Source organism: Pollicipes pollicipes, unplaced genomic scaffold (genome assembly GCF_011947565.3).
Source record: "Pollicipes pollicipes isolate AB1234 unplaced genomic scaffold, Ppol_2.1 Scaffold_4295;HRSCAF=5057_pilon_pilon_pilon, whole genome shotgun sequence".
Classification (NCBI taxonomy): domain Eukaryota; kingdom Metazoa; phylum Arthropoda; class Thecostraca; order Pollicipedomorpha; family Pollicipedidae; genus Pollicipes; species Pollicipes pollicipes.
In genome coordinates this window covers 4,736,523-4,757,956 of record NW_023596461.1, presented here as the reverse complement: position 1 = coordinate 4,757,956, position 21,434 = coordinate 4,736,523, and the positions used below count along the sequence as shown (strand labels likewise).

The 21,434-nt window shown below is 50.4% G+C and overlaps 1 protein-coding gene across 1 annotated transcript; it reads right to left on the bottom strand.

The window, feature by feature from the left end:
• Window positions 1-9,932: 9,932 nt before the first annotated feature.
• On the bottom strand, window positions 9,933-19,619 carry LOC119096984 (annexin A13). The gene is made up of 7 exons (XM_037219985.1): window positions 19,554-19,619; window positions 17,197-17,379; window positions 15,225-15,429; window positions 13,273-13,412; window positions 12,706-12,898; window positions 11,268-11,380; window positions 9,933-10,678 (listed from the first exon to the last, which is right to left on the bottom strand). Exons 1-7 carry the CDS (start codon window positions 19,557-19,559, stop codon window positions 10,559-10,561), a joined length of 960 nt encoding a protein of 319 aa, XP_037075880.1. The 5' UTR covers window positions 19,560-19,619; the 3' UTR covers window positions 9,933-10,558.
• Between the last annotated feature and the right edge of the window lie 1,815 nt (window positions 19,620-21,434).

Below are 21,434 nucleotides of genomic sequence, written 5' to 3'. Positions count from 1 at the left end.
TCACAGGTCAAACACGCGGTGGAGTCACGTCTGCGGTCACACACACCGGCGGGGTCATGTCTGCGGTCAAACACTGTGGCGGGGTCACGTCTGCGGTCAAATACTGTGGCGGGGTCACGTCTGTGGTCAAATACCATGGCGGGGTCACGTCTGCGGTCACACACCGGTGGGGTCACGTCTGCGGTCAAACACTCCGGCGAGGTCACGTCTGCGGTCGAATACCGTGGCGGGGTCACGCCTGTGGTCAAACACTCCGGCGAGGTCAAGTCTGCGGTCAAACACTGCGGCGGGGTCACGCCAGCGGCCAAACACTGCGGCGGAGTCATATCAACGGTCAAACCCTGTGGCGGAGTTATGTTAACGGTCTCACAAACACTGTGGCGGAGTCATATCAACTGTCAAACACTGTGGAGGAATGGTCAATGGTCAAACACTGTGGCGGTGTCATATCAATAGTCCAAACACTGTGGCGGAGTCACTATCAACGGTTCAAACACTGCGCCGGAGTCACGCCAGCGGTCATCAAACACTGCTGCGGAGTCATCCACGGTTTTTTTTTCAAACGAGCCCCAACGGCTCAAGAGTGCTACGCTCCTGCAGCTATCTGCTCTCTGAAATAGAACCGTGTAACGAAGTTACACCACAAACATCGCCACAGAATACAGTGGCCTGCGTTGGTTGCAGGCATGTTGCCTGAAGTTCCACAGCCTTAGACCCAGGTCCCCGCAGCCTCGTGAGAGAACATGGCAGGTAATCATATGTCCTGCTTCTTTGCTGAGGCTACCTTGAATGATAATAACGAGAGGCAGATCGGACCTTCGTGTAATCTTAACGATAATGTTGTGAAATCTGAAGTACTGGAAGTGCTCCCTCTCTCAGAACTACAAGTGCTCAAATTTGAACGTGATTTGTGCAGCCTAGCCGGACGTTGCAGAAGCAAACTGGCAACTCCTCGGACTTTAACCTGCCTTTGCATACATGTTGTATGTGGTTGTTGGTGTGGTCTATTTGTTGTTTTACCTATCCCGTAATGTTATCAATGACCTTAAGGGGAACAACATGAACGTTTGTGGATCGCGAAATTCAGGAGTAATGATTTCATCCTGAATCGGAGAAATCGGTCACTGCTTTCAGAAATGCAGCGTGGACACGAATGCTCGCCATAAGATAGGATGTGAGTAACTGCTTCACCCAATGCCACGATATCATGCTAGCACCGCAGAGACGTGGACTGAAGTCTCCGGGTGGTGGTCGCTTGAACTCCTTCCTCGCCGTCAAAGCAACCGGCCGCGTGGGAGAAGCCGGTTTTCGCCAACCCCCACCGATACCCCCACCACCCGCCCCTACCTAACTCACGGTGCTTGTAGGCCCATCGGCGGCACCTGACCCACTCAGGCGCTTGCAGACCCGATTGACCCTGGCTTGCTTACGGTATTTGTAGGCGGCGTCCACCTGTGCCACCATATCCCGCTTGCAACCGCAGATAATTTCGATGAGCGTGTTTTTCCGTCGGTGCCGAGGCCCCGAATGGCCTTCCGGCACCACTGCGCCAGGTAATGATGGCTGTTCTGCTCGCACAGCGCCAGCACGGCCGACTCGAAGTTGCCTCCAAGCTCCGCCTTCAGTCATCTTTCAGGTCCTGACGGCATGGTGGCAAGGTCAAAGCTGCATTCAGATCCTTTAGGCACGGTGGTGAGGTTAGAACTGCATTCAAATCCTGTCGGCACGGCGGCGAGGTCAAAACTGCATCCAGATCCTGTAAGCACGGTGGCGAGGTCAGAACTGCATTAAATCCTTTAGGCACGGTGGCGAGGTCAGAACTGCAGCAGCCCAGAGGTTCGCATGCGGCAAGCTAGGATGGATGGCACTCAGATTCACTGGTCTTAGCACCGACGGCATCAGGGATCGAGAGCTACTGAAGCCAGAAATGCCGGCAAAACGCATGCCGTCAGATGAACTTCAGTCCCATATCCTCTCAACTAAAATACATGCACGTGGTGGCCTCATGGTAAATGTGGTGTATGACTGATGCCTGGAAGCACCCTCAGTTGGCTAAACAACCTGACCTTCTTTCGACTGTTACACTGCGCTCGCGTGCCCTGAGGTTGGAAGTGTCGCGGTATTTCAGGTCGATTTCAGTTGATTTAATGTGCATTTCTGGATGTATTGCATTTCTGCGTTGCACGGTTGCATTTCTGCACTGCGTTGCATTTCTGCGTTGAGTTAATGTGAATTTCTGGCCATGCGAAGCCAAAGATTCAGGGCCTTGCCTTTGCTCATACGACTGGGTATTTCACTGGGCAATGAGGTATTTGCAGTCAAAAGCACGTTGGAAGTCGCTGCGGTTGATTGGAGTTTTTAGCTTGTTCTATCTAATTTATATGAGCCCGTGGCCTTCTAGCTTGACGATGTCCTTGTGTCTCCGAATGAAAAGATGTCCCTAACCATCACGTATCCGACCGTGAGACTACCCATAGCATACCCGGTTTTCTTCCATGTTGAGCCACAATACATAAAGGCTGGACGTTACGGAAGCCGATCGGCAATTTATGCGACCAGGCCCGACCTTATCTGCACAAGATTTACACGTGCACTGTATGTGCGGTGTCCCCCTATAACCTATCACCAGACATAACCTACCCGATCTATCCACGCTGCGGAGACCAGGCCGCATCTTACCCGTCCGAACTGCTTTTTTGTAGCGGTCGGCGATGGTTTCGCGATCCTCGCAGCCGTGCTTGGTCAGGATCTCGATGATGACTCGTTCGTCGGTGCCGATGCCGTTCATCGACTTGCGCAGTCGCCGGCCGAGCTTGTCGGCGTCTGAGTCGCTGAGGCCGCCCGTCGACTTAATGGTGCCGCCCTGCGAAGAGGACACAGTGGGTGAGGCGTGCAGGGGTTAGCTGCCCCTTAGGCCGAGGTGCGCGTGCGTTCTCGCTGCGGCACAGGTTTGCAAGGCGGTTGCGCCGAAGGTTTTGTACAGACCTCTGTTTCGTGGTGATGTTTGCCTTCGACACTGCTTATTCACCCATAGCCTTCCCCGTTAGGAATAGATAATTGTCTCCAATATTTTGGCGGAAACAAATCTGCTGCTACAGGACGATTACCCACTACTAAAGAGACGCCCATGAACAAGATATGGCAGACAGAACGCTGCATTTTGAAACGCAATGTGTATTGTAGACTGGTAGGTGGGTTATTACAATGTAGAAAGACGGAAAGGGTTGGGAAATAACAGGGTAACACTGCTTATTTCCTGGGAGTAGGCTCCGGTTTTGCGTCCTTCTCTGTTGGCCAGCAGGTCACCATGACCATTTCATGTGTTGTTCTGGATCGGACCACACAGCCACCCATCTTGTGATGATGTCAGGGATTTTGAGAAAAGGCTGCGACCCGAAGATAGATACGCTGGCGGAATTCACTCCCAAGAGAATTCAACGCGCTATTCGTGGAGATGGGATGTGTTCCACCCAAAGCATTGCACATCATTCCCTGCACGAGCATGTCTTAATGGTGCATTTTTTAGCCTGCCGTGTCGAAGTCATAAAATAATTGCTCAACTCATCTTCTCTAAAACTGTGCGAAGATGGTTCTGTCCTACTTCCCAATCACAATAAAACATCTTCCCTTCATACAAACTGCATGCAACAAGACAAGCTTCAGACTCCTAGTGACGGCTGTCATGCTGCCATGCTGCCATCTTGTCACTTCTGCAAATTTTACGTAAGTTGTTAAGTGCATTTGCGAGGAACATTATTTGCTTAATTAAGACAGCAGCGAATTGCATTGTCCGTCTGAGAAAAACCAAGAAAATGGAGATATGGATGCGTTGATATTTCGGCAACATGCCCTGTTCGAATGATAGCAAAAGGGATTTCTGTATTGTTTCGATAAAGGCATGTCGTCAAAATATCATCACATCTGTATCTCCATTCTCCTGGTTCATCTCCGGGGAATAAGGCAGTTACCACTGTCTTATCTTCTCTGCAAATTTTGTTGACTTTGTAGCGCCATACAATTTTGACGTAAGCCACTGTCGTTATGCTAGTGCCAATAGAATACAAATCACACACAGGACCCATGTTAACATGAGAACATTTACGGAGATGTTGCAGTGTAAAGAATGAGAAGGCTGGCGAACAAATGGCACAGTACGGATCATGTGGCGCTGCAGCGGTCTTAGCAACGTTTTTTATTTGAGATTGTCGCTTGTTTGGCCTTTTCCCAATGTGTTGCTATCTGGGGTCTCCATCGTAACGGAAGATATACACATATACAACTTTGCTCTTTATCTGGCCTGCCGTCTTCTTCGGCAGCAGGCAGGCCTGGGCGTTTTCCCATTTTACTTCCCTCCCATATGCAGGAACATCCACGCATTGCGACTAGCAGGAATCCTGTTGTGACGTAGCAACGCTGTTCTTATCGATCTACTGGCACTGATTGATCCGAACATCAATGCATGTCGCCACCACGACCCCCTAATGGCCTGTGCGCACGAGGCACCGCACCTGGCTGGGCTGGTAAGAGGCAGGCGACGATAAGCCCCCCCCCCCTTCGACGTATGTGCTGACTCTTTGGTCGAGGCCCGACGCAACTGGACTGACCTGAACTTGACCTACATAATGGTCAGATTACGAGACCTTTATTTTAAGTAAGCTTTGTTGCATTAGCAATCTCATTCCCCAAATACGGCCTCGTCTGCATGCTAACGTGATACTTATCATCTGTGCGTAACGCGCTGTACTTTGTGAAAAAGAAAGATGAAAACACATGTTCGTCCTGTTCATCAAGCGAAGGTGACTGGAGCAGACAGGCCCACTTCTCGGCAGCATTATTAGACAGAAACCTGAGTTGGTACGAAATATTAAATGCACAAGAAGCGGAATGAGCAGAAGCAGAACCGTCACGGGTCACTAATTGTTTCAAAATGGCCGTCAAATTCTCCAACAGAGGCGTTTTTATTTCGTGGCCATGTACCACTTCGTAATATAATGGTTGCGCCTTTGGTCACGTGGGATCACGTCAAAAGTCTGCGCACGTGAAACGACGGAGACATACATGGTGACGAAACATGCAAGACGTTCTCGAAGAAACGCGCCTCGCCCCTTTATCCACTTTCTTCGTGCATTTTAGATTTGGTGTCAGCATATTCATCTGTGTTATAGCGATAGCATGAGGCAGGCTAGTACATGAAATACAGGTAAACCGGTAAGTTATCGCACTTTCAGCCTACTCCAGAGTTGATCTCACCTTCATGTTGGCTGTATGTGTGCGGAGGACAAAGACGGAGGTCGAGCCGGCTCCTCGGCCGGCCGTGTGTCCAGGTGGACTGATCAGGTGACGCTCCCCACTCTCCACCCCCCCCCCCCCCCCCCCCCAACGGCAACGCTTCCAGCGGCGATCGATGGCGCGTTGGCAACTTCAAACAAACAGCGGTCCAAGGCGTGCGCCGGACTGCGGACCGCGGACCCCCAGCCGCATACGCATAAACAGGCGCACGCACACACATACACACATACACGCACACACACACGCACATAACTGTATATATTTATATGTACATATGTTTATATCTATATTCATATATATATATATATATATATATATATATATATATATATACATGCGTGTGTGTGTGTGTGTGTGTGTGTGTGTGTGTGTGTGTGTGTGTGTGTGTGTGTGTGTGTGTGTGTGTGTGTTGTGTGTGTGTGTGTGTGTGTGTGTGTGTGTGTGTGTGTGTGTGTGTGTGTGTGTGTGTGTGTGTGTGTGGCGTCATTTACATCGAATAGCCATTCAGTAATTGATACTATAATGTAATCATTCAGTCACATGGTGTCAGTTGGGTTCCTGAAGTCTTTCTGGCTTTGGTGGTCTTGTTTAAAGGCACGCCTGAGTCTCGTAACTTGTAACATCGGCTAGTTGTACTCAAAGATATACAGCTTCCACGGCTTTATGTCAATGGGCAACCCACATACATAACAGCCCTCACAGCCACATGTAGCTCTCATCTGGTCTTCTTTGATCGCTTGTAGGCCATCAAGCAAGCTTCGCTGCTATGCTCTACGCGTTGCGTCAGCAGTGTTAGCAACTTTCTTCCTTGCTGGGGGAAATTCCGTGCCTGGGAGAAATTTTGATTAGCTTCTCCGCGGCTGCTTGCCAAAGCGCTTTGAAATTTGGTGATTTTTCCTGCAATTGATATAGATGTTACAGTGCTGGAGTAAGCTAAGTGTCGCATATTTTTCAGTCACAGTAAGCTAAGTATCGCATATTTTTCAGTCACATCCATCATGAACACTGGTGACGCACAGAATATTTCAGCTGAAACGCAGTCAGATGATGCAAAGTGGCAATCACAGGCGTGTAAAGCTTAGATTTTAGTAGTGATTTTATTAGTTTTGTTTTTACACCTACCTACAGTACATGTTGAACGTTTCGATAATGCTTCCATTGTGACAGGCTTTAGCCCATCGTTATGGGGTTGGTGTATCTGCGTTGCCTGGGGCCAAATGAAAAAAGGCATGCGGTATACTCCAGCAGGATTAAGAGGTCAAGTTAGACTATAATACATACTAATGCACATGTATGCATACATCATGTTGTGCATGCACAGTAATATAATGCGTGTTGCAAACTTAACCGGGCTTTTTACTTACTCCATCTCCAGATGTAACATACAATAGCTCTTCTGTGCATTTGATCTGCGTGCGTCATCGTCTGGAGCATTATGTTTCCTGGATGTGAGATTAAGAAGTGTAGGTGCATGAAAAAACATGCAACGTGAACCAGTGGACTGTTAGCATGCGCTCGGGTGGGAGGGTCAAATTGTCTCCCCCCCGAAGGGTTTTCCAGAATGGTTTGCGAATGGCGCGGCGTAGCCGCGCCAAATTTTGCATAGCTGTGTAGACAATTGAATAAGCGGATCGTTTTGCATCAAAATGTAGGTGTACCTAGTAAGGTCACTGACCTATGGCAGGTCAAACACAGGCCACGGTTTCAGCCAAGGCAATTTCTAGGGAGTCCTTCAATCTGATCTAACAACGGAGTGTTAGACGAAGCCATACATCTCTGAGATGCTTTCTTAGGCAACACAACAGTTGAATAAGCAAATTAGATTGACCTAAGGTCAGGTATAAAGGTTTGCACCAAGGTCAAAGCCATTTTGTTTTGCCACTCTGGGGCTTGCTGTACGGGACAGCTTCTGGTGCTCGTTTTGAATTCATTGATAGCAGGAACCGCATTATCCATCTTCCATAGACTTCTTAGAAATCAGAATAGGTCATTGACCTAAAACGACCCAGGTCAACATTTTTTTTAGGAACATACACTCTAGGGTAATCTTTGTCGCTTAGTCAAATGCAAAGCTCAAAGCAAACTTGCAAGATTTTGGTCGCCTCGGCCTTCAAAAGATCAAGCAAGGTTACTGACCTTGAATGAGCATGTGACCTTTTACTTAGAAACGGCTATCTAGGTTCTGGGGGCGCTTGGAGACCAACCTGGAGCTTGACCTTTGTCTGTTGTTATCCGACCTTCTTTGACCCGAAGGTCATGACCTAGCAACCTAAAACTTTGACCTAAGTGAGTTCACGTACAGGTCAACACACTCTAAATTTGGTGTCACTAGCTTTCTTAGTTCCCGAGATCTCAGCGGGGGGGGGGTCTCAAACTGACCCCCCACCCAAGCGAGGGGCATCGAGCCGGCCAACCGGGCGCGTGTTACAACGTGAGTTTATAGTTCACCAAATGGCGGTTTGACAAAGAAAATTAGCGCTAATGGTGCCTCGTTTACCTAGATCTGCCCTTGCACAACATATGGGGGTTTGTCATATGTGCTTGCATTTTATACATATATATATATATATATATATATATATATATATATATATATATATGACAGCATATATGTGCATGCATATATGAAAGTATATGTATAAATGTATACATATAATTCGTAAAACATCACGCACAGTTCCTAGGAGAACAAAAGCTATGAATATGGAATCAAACGAAATGGTTTGCTATTTACGCCTATATTCCTCAGCATAGACACAAAGAACAAAAAGAACTGATGCTCATCACTTTTTACCTTCTTTGGAACTGCCTACAATCATCTCTCTCAAATTTATTAAGATACGTGGCATTCATACACATTCTAATCTCAACCGCCTTAGTTCCAATAAAATGGTGTAAACACCACGGGCGCAGTGACCATTAAAAAATGTTGGTTCAGACACCACCTTGATGTCTAAACACGACCTTTTATGAAGGGCTGAATATCAAAAACACAACGCTTAACACGCGCCCGGGTGGCCGGCTAGATACCCTTTGCTCGGGGGGGGGGGTCAATTTGACCCCACTTGAGATCTCGGGAACTAAGAAAGCTAGAGGCACCAAATTTAGTGTGTCTTGACCTGTACGTGAACTCACTTTGGTCAAAGTTTGAGCTTTACAGGTCATGACCTTAAGGTAAAAAATAAGGTCAAACAAGGTAAATTTACAGATTGGTCTCTAAAGTGTCCCCAAAACCTAGGCAACTGTTTCTGAGCAAAAGGTCGTAAACCCATTTGAGATAAGTGATCGTGTTTGAGCTTTTAAAGGTCCTGGCGACCATAATCATACAAGACTGCCCTGAGTTTCGCATCTAAATAAGCGACAATGATTACGCTAGGCATGTCGACCCGGGTCATCTTAGGTCCATGACCTGTTCTGACCTGTAAGAAGTCAATAGAAGATGTCTAATGCGGTTCCCGCTGTCAATAAATTCGAAATGAACACCACAAACTATCTCATACAGCAAGCAAGCCTTAGAGTAATACAAAGGTTGGTTTTGACCTTGGTCTGACCTTCACACCTAACCTTAGGGAAATGTAATTTGCTCATTCAATATTTGTGGGGCCTAAGAAAGCATCTCAGAGATGTATGGCCTCGTCAAACACTCCGTTATTGTATCAGATTGGACGATTCCCTAGAAATTGCCTTCGCTAAAACCATGGCCTGAATTTGACCTGCCATAGGTCAGCGACGCTACAATATACATCTAAATTTTTGATGTCAAACGATCCGCTATTCAATTTCATATAGCTATGCAAAGTTTGGCACAGCCACTCCGCGTCGTTCGGAAACCATTCGGGAAAAACCTTCGGAGGGGGGGGTCAATTTGACCCCCCACCCTCACCTGAGCACGTGTTAAGTCAAATTTGTACCCCGAAAATTTTGGGCTGGTATGCACAGAAAGAGATGTGACAATCTAGTCATTCACCAAAAGAGATACACACACCGGAGCTCTTACGTCAACAAATGCATGCCCAGCTGAAAAAGTTAATATCTTACAGCTACTAACAGGAAAGGTCAACTTTCTAATCAGATCGGGCAACGTGAAGCTATGGCCAGACAATGCAGGAAGAGCTGGACTGTCTTAAAAGAGAGGATAATCGGCCAGCCGCGCCTCAGTCAATGACTTTTTGTATATTGAAGTTCCGCTTGTTCGACGAGAGATAAACAGCTAGTAACGCATGCCATCCGATCCACTGAATGCGTCTGAAAACGAAGCCGTTCTAGCAGATGACTGCCAAAGGCTGAATGGAGATGTCAATCAAAACGTACGCACGGTGGCTGACAGAGTGAGTTCAGGTGACGCAAAAAGGAGTCTACATATCCGTCCAAACCTGATAGTGTTCTGCGTGATGCGACGGGACTTTTTGTGCGCAAAAATTACGATGTCAAGATTTGTTCCAGTTTATAGTTACCTCCAATGACTTAAGCTCGTGGGTTTCGATTTTCACCTCAGACAATGCTTGTGCACATTGCCTACAGGTGATTAAACCCACTGCCACGACATTTCTTATAAGCACCAAGCGTTCCTGTAACTAAGCGTACGAATGGCTGCTTCCGATGGTACGTGCGCGCAGACAAAGCAGCATGGTCCAGAGACGGTCAAATTATAGGAAATGTATTGCAATTCACTGCACGCAACACGTTTCGCACCAGGCGGGAATTAAATCGCAACACTTGTGGCACACAAAGTCTATGCATAGTGTGGTGTAACACGAGATGTGTGACAAGAGGCAGCATTCATTGCGCACGTCTCCACGCTGTCCAGAGTTATTGCAGATCCCTAAGAATGTCAAGGACTTGTCAGAATCCTGGCACTGGTTATAGCCCGATATCATCGCATGATTTGCTCTGGTTTACGGATGGCTTTGCAGCAAAAGGCTGGAGCTTCCACAGCAATAGGCTGGATGGCACCGGCTGGCTACTGATGTGTGCCGGTGCTCCCTTCGCTGGAACGCGGACGGAGCAGCGGCCGATCCCGCACACGCCACACACAGGGCGGTGCTGCCGCATCCCGCCACACCGCCTACGTGAAAGGTCTCATCAGTAAGGTTCAAATCAATTTTCAAACAATCAAATGCAGTACATGCCTCGTTCTTGGAGTCAGGGGCAGCGTAACACGCACGGCCGGGGTCACAGATAACACCTGTTCACAGCACAGACCGATTGGCTGCGATTGCGCAGTTCCTCAGCTGACCGCTTCCAGAGAGCAGCACTTCAGGTGCGCTCATTACTTGATGATGGCCAGCAGTATCTTCTGGTAGTCCCTGGATGTCTCTGACGTGACCGCCTCGGCCAGCGTCTTCTTGTAGGCCTTCTTGAAGGCCTCCTTTATGTCCTCCAAGTCGATCTGAGGACATAGTTGTCATAACATTGCATGAGAACCAAGAATGCACTTTCAGTTTCGAGAGCACGCGGGGGCGGGTCGAGTTTTAAGCGAACTCAGCTGGAGCATATGGCTAGAATGCATTACGAACTAACGAACAAAATCCCTCATTTAAGATGTCCTGCCTTTGAGGTCTAGTTTCCATGTCACGTGACATTTGGTAAGTAGATAGCATCTCAATGACCAGCGCCCTGCTCCCGTTATTGAAGACTTGCGGAATTGTGCTAACCAGTGGCCTTCAAATCCATTGCAGTATCAATCCGTGAACTTATTGATAGACGTAACCTAGCGCTGACCAATAACGTCTGTTACCTCGAGTGAACCATATCAATCAATTCGGGAGATACAGTGTACTGTTCGTTGGCTATGGGACGTTGACCTCATTCACGCGTCACGGACACGGCCCCGCAATATATCCGCTGACGTTATTGACTATTTCTTAGTATCTATCATCCGAGGCAAACCGCAAACCCCTGGTTTCGTATGGTAGGACCAGTCCTGTGACCTCGTAAGACATTCACGGACTGTAACCTCTTCCCAACCACTCACTAACCTCTGATCGTGTGACCAATATGCGGATGAGTGTGTCGTCGTCAGTGCCGGCACCTTTCATCGCATCGTGTAGCACCTTAGCAAAGTAATTGTTCTGATCTTTGACGCACAGCACTGAAACAGACACAGCACAACGCATGGTAATGCGGAAGCCATAGTTAGTGAAATGAGAAGTACATGGCAGTCCAATTATTTTCAAACCCGCACGTACACAAACACGCGTGTGCACACCTACACAAACATACAAACACACATGCACACTCCTACACAACCATACAAACACGCATCCACACACTCGCACAAAAATATAAACACACATAAACGCACCTACACAAGCATGCAGACACACACACACACACACACAAACACAAACACAACACCAAACACACACACACACACACAACACACACACACACACACACACACACACACAACCACGCACACACGCACGCACGCACGCCACACACAGCACACACACACACACACACACACACACACACGCACCACACAGCACGCACCACACACACACACACACACACACACACGCCCACCCTCCCGAGTTCCTCGTGTGCGCAGTTGTACGGTGACCTTTCTTGACCTTGGCGTGCCCTGGGCGGGTTTGGCCGGGGCGGGTGGCGACGTAAATGTCACGTGACTAGGCGGCACGTCGTAGGCCTCGAATACGGGAAGCGTCGCTCTAAGCTCGGTGCGCGCCCTGATGTGACGCTGGCCTAAGCGTGCACGTGCATTCCTCGATACGAATCGGGTAGAACGGAGTAGCGGAGTAATTATCGGCGAGATCAAAGCGATAAGATGGCGGCGATGAGTGCGACCAGCGATTCTTTACGTGGCGTTGTGTGCGTGTTGCGATAAAGCACTTTCGCTGGGGACTCGCCGTGTCATTGGGCCTCCAATGCTCTCTTCGATAGACATCTTCAACAGTGAGCAGTGCGCTGGAGAACGGAGTGCGGCAAGTGAAGCTGGAGGTAATCCTGGTTAGGATTCCTGGTTCCTAGAATCCTGGTTTCGTGAATTGAACCACCCGGTACCAGTGGACTTCTCGGCACAAGCGATAATGGTCTGTTCCTTCCCTGTCCTATTTATCTGGCATCTAATCGTTTTAGATCTTTGAGTCTGCTAGTTCTAAGTAATTTGAGAAATTTATGAAGCTGCACACACAGGTTCACCACTGCTTTCGTTGATGCAAACAGAATGTATTGTGTGACAGCCGCTGGGACATTAAACGAAATTTATGTTCAACTTCTACCGATGGCTTTCCCATATCCCCAAACTTTCCACGAACAGCAGTTTTCACGAAGGCATGCAGTGCAAATTTTGTTTGTGACTACGTGTGTAGTGTTGCCAGGCTTACCATTATGAACCATTATGACATAACAGTTTTGGTGAAAACGCACGTGTTATGCATCGGCACTCCTCACCTACAGCCACAAGAGCATCCTTCAGGGCTCCTGAAAACTCCTTCTCGATGGCATTTTCTATCGAATTATCCGCAAACTTGTTGTACTCCTCGAACGTTTTCTTGAGCTGGGGGTAGTTCGTTGTGCAGAAGATCCGGATAAACGTCTCCTCGTCTGTCCCGCCATTCATGCCTTCTCCTGCCTCATACAGCTCCTGTAAACACGACCGATATATGTCAGCCGACTGTGGTACCATGCCAGTCGTTAGTCAGTCAGTCAGTCAGTCAGTCAAATACAGGAATATTTGCATGCGACTGTGAGGTGGCATGTCACGCAGGTAGGCTGCGATCCTATATGTTCAGCAGCTGCAAGGTTGATCGCATGCATCTTTCAAGTTGTGTCGGGCAACGCAGTGTTGGAGTGCGGCAAGTGAAGTTGGAGGTAATCCTGGTTAGGTCCTAATCCTGGTTAGTTTCGCCATCAATCGAATGCATTCATGGTGCAAAGCTTGCTCACCAGTAATAGCACTTCGAGGATCGGCCTGAGCCCATGCAGTACATGTGCTGCCGGTCTCTGCCGAACACTGACCTGGGCCAGATCCTTGGTGCGCTGCGGGCTGACGCCGACGTCGTCGTTTTCCCTGCCGTCCTGCAGCAGCGCAACCATCAGGCGCTTGACGTCGCCACCCATCTCCGACTCGATGTCTTCCTCCAGCGAGCGGCGAAACTCTGTGGTGGAGCCATGCTAGTGGTCAAACGCTGCGGCGGGGCTGCGTCACAGGTCAAACACCGCGGTGGAGTCACGCCAGCGGTCAAACACTCCGGCGATTTCACGTCTGCGGTCAAACACTGCGACGGGGTCACGTCTGCGGTCAAACACTGCGACGGGTCACGTCTGCGGTCAAATGCCATGGCGGGGTCACGTCTGCGGTCAAACACTCCGGCGAGGTCACGTTTGCGGTCAAACACCGCAGTAGAGTCACGTCTGCGGTCAAACACACCGGTGGGGTCACGTCTGCCGTCAAACACACAGGCGTGGTCACGTCAACGGTCAAACAAACCGGCGAGGTCACGTCTGCGGTCAAACACTGCGGTGGGTTCACTTTAACGGTCAAACACTGCGGCGGGGTCAACCACGGTTTGTTTCAAACGAGGCTAGACACCACAACATGTTACGGTCTCGCAGCTGTCTGCTTCTAAAATACAACGGTGTAACGAATTCTTTATAACGCAATCATTGCTGCAGAACGCAGTGGCCGGTGTTCGGTGTAGGCGTATTGCCTGAGGTTGACAGCCTTATAGCCACGTTCCCCCAGGCTCATGCCAGAACACTGCTAATGGATCATGTGTCTTGCCTTTTTGCTAAGGCTGCAGTGAATTACAACAACAAGGCACAGATTGGACTTTGTGTGATCTTTACGATGATTCTGTCGGAATTGAAACACTGCAGGGGCTCCCTCGCATGTCCTTACGTTTGCAGTCACTCTTGGTCAACTTGGGATTATGTTGCGCACCCTACATATGTTGAAATTATCGCCGGCTTGGTTAGTGTCATTGGGCTACCCTTTAGAAAGACAATTTGTGGCCAATTTCTGGAAATGCTGCTTAACGTTTTCTACCACTAGGCTGCGCCCAACAATGACGCAAGCCATTACTCGGATACACATTTTGAAATTATTTCAAAAGTTTGATACTGTCGTCCAGCTGCAATCCCCAGACGTGTGTAGCACTAGATATTGGTTTATGGATCGATATTTGACCTTTACAAGTACTCGACTGTCATTAGTTTATTCTATCTTCGCATGAGCGCGATTTGTGCAGCCTAGCCAGGTATTAGAGAAGCAAACTGGCAATTCCTCGCACTTCAACGCACCTTTGCACATATGTTGAACGTCATCGCTTATGTGTATATTTGTTGTGCTTTCTGATCTGTGATGTCATCAGCGACGTTAATAGGACCAACATGGGCGTTTCTGGATCGCGAAATCCAGGAGTAACGACTTCAGTCTGAATCGGAGAAATCAGTACCTTGCTTTCAGAAATGCGGCGTGCACACGAATGCTCGCCATAAACTGAAGTCTAACTGCTGCACCCAATGTCATGACGTCATACCAGCACCACAGAGACGTGAACGGAAGCCTCCGGGTGGTGGTCGTTTGCACTCCTTCCTCGCGATCTAACAACCGGCCGCGTCGCAAAAGTCGGCTTCTGCCCCCTCCCCCATCCATCACTACCACCACCCGTCCCGCCCCACTCCCGATGCTTGCGACCCTTCCACGGCCCCTCACTCGCTCACGGCGCTTGGATACTCCTCGATGTCCCTTGGCCCACAGAACGCACCTGTAGACGCCTCGACGGTCTCTAGCCGACTAGCCCCTTGCTCCTCCCGATACAGGCCCTCCGCAGTCCCTTGACCCACTCACCGGACGTGTAGACCTATATATATGTCCCCTTCCACACTCCCGGTGCTTGTAGACCCATCGGCGGCACCTGACCCACTCAGGCGCTTGCAGACCCCTCGATCACCCCTGGCTTACTCACGGTATTTGTAGGCGGCGTCCACCTGCGCCACCATATCCCGCTTGCAGCCGCAGAGAATTTCGATGAGCGTGCTTTCGTCGGTGCCGAGGCCCCGAATGGCCTTTCGGCACCACTGCGCCAGGTAATGGTTGTCCCACTCGCACAGCGCCAGCACGGCTGACTCGAAGTTGCCTCCAAGCTCCGCCTTCAGGTCAGCCTTCAGGTCCTGTCGGCACGGTGGCAAGGTCAAAACTACGTTCAAATCCTGTCAGCACGGTGGCGAGGTCAGAACTGCATTCAGATTCTGTCTGCACGGTTGCGAGGTCAAAACTGCATTCAGATCCTTTAGGCACGGTGGCGAGGTCAGAACCGCATTCAGATCCTGTCGGCACGGTGGCGAGGTCAAAACTGCAGCAGCCCAGAGTTCGCATGCGGCAAGCTAGAATGGAAGACGCTCAAATTCATTGGCCTTCGTGCCGAAGGCATCAGGGATCGAGAGCTACTGAAACCAGAAATGCCGGTGGAACGCATACCTTCGCATGAATTTCGGGCCCTTGCCTCTCCAATGTATACATGCGTACAGTGGCCCCATCGTAAACGTATGACTTGTGCCTGGAACCGCGTCAGTAGGCTGGACAAGCTGCCTGTCTTTCGACCGTCACGCTGCGCTTACGTGCCCTGAGGTTGTGGGTGTAGCCGATTAAATTTTTCAATATAAATACAATTTTCAATACAATTTCAGCCGATAAAAAGTTTTCAAGCCGATTAAAGGCGATTTCAGTTGCATTAATCTGCATTTCTGGACATGCACAGTCAAATATTCAAGGTCAAATTACCTACGCTCATGCAATTGTGTATTTCAGTACGTTAGGAGGTACTTGTAGTGGAAAGTTTGCATGGAAAGCGCTGCGGTTGATTGGAGTTCTTAGCTTGTAATTGTCTAATTATTATACCAGCCCCGTGACATTCTAGCTAGACGATGGCCTGGTGGCCCTGAATAGAAAGGTGTCTCTGACCATTGTGTAGTTCCCCATCGGTAATCTATGCAGCCAAACCCAACCTTACATCCACAAAACTTACACGTCTACTAAACGTACCGTTTCACCATTATACCTATCACCAGAAATCCCCTACCTGATCTTTCCACGCTGCAGAGACCAGGCCGCATCTTTCCCATCCAAACTGAGCCTTGTAGCGGCCAGACCGCACTTTGCGCGTCCGAACGGAGCCTTGTAGCGGCCAGACCGCATTTTACGCGTCCGAACTGAATCTTGTAGCGGCCAGACCGCATTCTACGCGTCTGAACTGAACTTTGTAGCGGCCACACCGTATTTTACGCGTCCGAGCTGAGCCTTGTAGCGGCCAGACCGCATTTTACGGGTCTGAACAGAACCTTGTAGCGGCCAGACCGCATTTTACGGGTCTGAACAGAACCTCGTAGCGGCCAGACCGCATTTTACGCGTCCGAACTGAACCTTGTAGCGGCCAGAACGCATTTTACGCGTCCGGGCTGGGCCTTGTAGCGGCCAGACCGCAATTTACGCGTCCGAACAGAACCTTGTAGCGGCCAGACCGCATTTTACGAGTCCGAACTGAACCTTGTAGCGGCCAGACCGCATTTTACACGTCCGAGCTGAGCATTGTAGCAGCCAGACCGCATTTTCCGGGTCCGAACGGAACCTTGTAGCGGCCAGACCGCATTTTACGCGTCCGAACTGAACCTTGTAGCGGCCAGACCGCATTTTACGCGTCCGAGCTGAGCCTTGTAGCGGCCAGACCGCATTTCACCCGTCCGAGCTGAGCCTTGTAGCGGCCAGACCGCATTTAACGCGTCCGAACTGAACCTTGTAGCGGCCAGACCGCATTTTACGCGTCCGAACTGAACCTTGTAGCGGCCAGACCGCATTTTACGCGTCCGAACTGAACGTTGTAGCGTTCAGGTCACATCTTACCCTTCCGAACTGCACGTTGTAGCGGTCAGGTCGCATCTTACCCGTCCAAACTTCATCTTGTAGCAGGAGCCGATAGTCTTGCGATCTGCGGCGCTGTGCTTGGTCAGGATCTCGATGATGACACGTTCGTCGGTGCCGACGCCCTTCATTGACTTGTGCAGCCGCCGGCCGAGCTTGTCGGCGTCTGGCTCGCTGAGGACGCCCTCGGGCTTTATGGTGCCGCCCTGCGAGCAGCACGTGGCGGGTGAGGCGTGCAGGAGGTTAGCTCCCCGCGCACTCCCGCCTGTCAGAGAGGATGATGGTTGGGCCTAGTGTACATGCGTTCTCCTTGCGGCACAGGCTCACAAGGTGGCTGCGGCGAAAGGTTTGTACCGACCTGCGTTTCGTGACCATGTTTGCTTTGGCACAGCCTATTCACCCATGACTTTTCCCATCAGGAATGGACAATTGTCTCCAATATTTTTGCGGAAGCGAACCTGCTGCTAGAGGCTGTCACCCACTACTAAAGAGACGTCCAGTGCTTAGGCCACGCATGACAGGCATACCATTGCGTTTCCAAACACAAGGTGTATTGTGGATAGGTGGTGGGTTGTCACAGCGTGAAAAGACAGACAAGGGTGGGAAATGGCAGGGTAGCAATGCTCATTTCCTGAGACCAGGCTCCGGTTTCGCGTCCTTTCCTGTTGGCCCAGTAGGTGACCACGACCATTTCATGTGTTGTTATGCATCGGACCACACAGTCACGCATCTTGCGATGATGTCAGAAGTTTTGGGAAAAGGTTACCACGCGAAGATCCACCAATGTCGGAATGTACCGCCATGAAAATTTAAGACACTATCCGTAGAGAAGGGTGCGTTCGACCCAAAACTCTGCACTAACATTCACTGCGTGAGCATGTCTTAATGGCGAATTTCTCAGTTTGTCGTGTTGGGTTCATAAAAACATGGCTCGCCTCATCTTATTTAAAAGAAAGCAAAGATGGTTCTCTCCTGTTTTCCATGTACAATGCAAACGGCTTCCACCCGTACGAACTGCATACAACAATACAAGGTCCCAACTCCTTGGGACGGGTCATGGTACCACTTCTGCAGATTTTCCTGGCTTCGCGGCGCCATGAAGTTTTGAGGCACTGCCGTTATGCTGGTGCGAACAGAGTACTAGCCACCCACGGAACCCATGTTAACACCTGAAGTTTACAAAGATGTTGCAGTGCAAAGAACGAGCGGCTGGCGAAAAATGGCACAATAAGAATCATGTGGCGCCGCAATGGTCTTCGCAACGCATTTAATGCACAGTTGTTGGTTGGTTGGCCTAGTCCCATGCCTTGTTATCTGGGGTTCTCTATCGTAACCAAAGATATACACATACACAACTGTTTCCGTTATCCGGCCCGTCATCTTCTTGGGCAGCAGGTAGGCCTGGTCGCTCTCCCCTCTTCCTTTCCCGTTAGACGCGGGAACGTCCACGTATTTCAGCAAGCAAGAAGTGTGTTGTGGCATGGCAATGTCGTTCTTATCGATCTGCTGGCGCTGACTGACCCGAGCCTCGATGCGTATCGCGATCACGACCCCCTGATAGCCTGTGCGCACGAGATGCCGCATCTGGCTGGGCTGGTAGGACGTAGGCGATGCTCACCCCCCCCCCCCCCATCCCCCCGACACAAGTGCTGGCTTTTTCGAGGTCGAGGCCCAAAGCAACTGGACTGACCTAAACTTGATCTGCAGGTTGGTCAGACTACGGGGTCCATATTTTTGGTAGATTTGGCTGCATCATCAATCAGCTTTTTCCCGAGACACGGTCTCGTCTGCATAATAACGTGATGCTTATCATCTGTGCGTGACGCGCTGTATTTTGTAAAAATAAAAATAAATGGAAACACCAGTTCGTCGTGTTTATCAAGCCAAGTTGAATGGTGCACACAGGCCCACTTCTCGGCAGCGTTTTTTGAGACAAACCTAAGTTTGCACCAAATACTGAATGCACGAAAATTGGAATGAACAGGAACAGAACCATCGTTGGCCCCCAAGTCCTTCAAAACAGCCGCTAGATTTTGGCATGGAAGCGTTTCTATTTCGTTGCCACGTAGATGTTCGTAATATCATGGTTGCGCCTTTAGTCACGTGGGACCACATAAAACATATTATGCATGTGAAACGATGAAAACAGGCATGGTGACAAGATATGACAGACGTTTTCAAAGTAAACTTTATTGGCTAATTTGATACACTTGAAGACACTCCATGCATTTCCTTCCTTAACGCCCTTCGTCGTGCACTTAAGATTGGTACCAACTTATTTTTCAGCCTTATAGCGGCAGCACGAGACGGGCTAGTACATGAAATGCAGGTGCACCGGCGATTTACCGCACTCTCAGCCTTACGCCAGAGCTGCCCTCACCTTCATGTTGGCTGCAGGTGTACGGTGGACGGAGGCGGAGGTAGAGTCGGCTTCTCGGTCGGCCGCGTGTCCAGGCGGACTGGGCAGGTAACGCGCCCCCACCCCCACCCCCCTTACCCCCACCGGCCACACTTCCAGCGGCGATCGATGGCGCGTTGGCAACTTCAAACAAACAGCGGTCCAAGGCGCCCGCCGGACCGCGGACCGCGGACCACGGCGTAGCGCGCGAAGGAGGCCCGGGATTCGGCGGGCCGCACCTAACCGGCGGAGCGCCGGCCCTCCCAGGGCTGAACGCGGATTCTCGGGGGCGAGCGTACCATATACAAGGCCAGGAGGAACACGCCCTTCCCTCGCGGGGGCCAAAGGCAGTTTGTGTCAAGTATTTTGAATGGAACATAACACAAATTGGCACTGGTGTGATGCTGTCAGCATCTCTTTTTAAAGCTATTTAAGACGAACTTAAGATAAGATGGGGGAATTTAAGCTCAACATTATTTTACAAAGTTTCCAATATTTTATGAAATTTGACACTGCCCTGTACCCTCGCTGACCTTTCTTATTTCAGTTGGGGATCGGTATCCTTGCATTACCGTGTTACCCATGTTGAGCAGATGAGTTCAAAGCATTTTTGCGTTGGGTCTGGCTCTCGACAGGTCGTCTGTCCCAGCCATGTTCCCATCTCCTGCCCTTACATATGGTGCGCCTGTCCACGAGGTTACGTACTGAGTTTTTCGAGAGAACGTTTCGTGATTCCAAAAGGGCCAGTCTCCGTTAACAAATGTTGCTGAATGTTAACATCAGTGCTTATCTTGTAAGAATGTTGAGGAAGGCGGGATGGCAACGGTCAAATTTTGTTTAAAGCTGGATGCGTTTTATCATTTGCATACTGGTGGCAATATGTAAGAGAACGTAGCGTGTATTCCCCTGGACTCTTCCAAAGACCGGCTGGCGCCTGCGAGCGTCGGGTCCCTGCCGCCGCCTCAGCGGCCGACCCCTGACCCCGGCGAACCGGGAGACCCGCGCTCACGTGACGCCCCGGCACCCAGTCAAATGTAGAGCTCGGAAAACAGCGAGGGCGAGGGCGCACGCCCCACACAATCACACCGCACCACCTGATTGTGCGCAATTATGCAACCCTACCAATCTACAAACACGCATAATCGTCAATGAGATCGGTGGGGACCCTGAAGCCGTACAACTCGACTGGTTGCCGGCGAGCGCGACCGCTCGTCCGCGGTTCCTGCGACTCTCCCTCTCCCTGTGGAGGATCGGGCCGAGGCGGTGGTAGCGTCGCACCGTTGCTGGACACGAACAACTCATCTTCGCGCACACCGCACTCATCCAGTTCATGCTCACCACAGTACAATGACTGAGAATTCGTACTGGCGCTCGATACTTCATCGCGATCGCTCCACGATAGCGTTGGGCGCTCAGCAGGGTCCGCGACCAACGGGCTTGATGGCACGGCAGGCGGATCTGAACCGCGCCCCGTGGACTCATGATTCGACACAATGTTCGCCATCGGCAGCGTGCCTGTGGCATCCCCAAACTCCTCACCCGCGCTGAGCACTCGGCTCCCGTCTGAGCCTTTCTGCGGGTTCCGGCACCGCAGGCACCGCACATGCCAGGGCGTGCCGTCGGCCTCAGCCACTTGGTCCGACACGACCCACGTAACCACGCCCTGGTGCGACACGTCGGTACACCGCGTGGCGGGACCCCGGCACCGCATCCACACCGCATCGTCGACGCAAAACGATGATGAGACGAGTTCCTGTATCAGCGGCGGTGTGGGTTCGGCAGCGCGCTAGTTGGTCGACAGGTCGGCACCGGCTGCGCGGAATACCTGCGCCATCGGCGCGCTCAGCGAGTTAGCACCGTCCC

What these genes read in the sequence shown, in the direction of transcription:
- LOC119096984 (XM_037219985.1), bottom strand. An exon ending in GCACCAAGGATCTGGCCCAG is followed by an intron (nt 12,899 to 13,272) that starts GTCAGTGTTCGG and finishes TCGTGTTTACAG; the next exon opens with GAGCTGTATGAGGCAGGAGA. An exon ending in GGATGCTCTTGTGGCTGTAG is followed by an intron (nt 11,381 to 12,705) that starts GTGAGGAGTGCC and finishes TGTCTGTTTCAG; the next exon opens with TGCTGTGCGTCAAAGATCAG.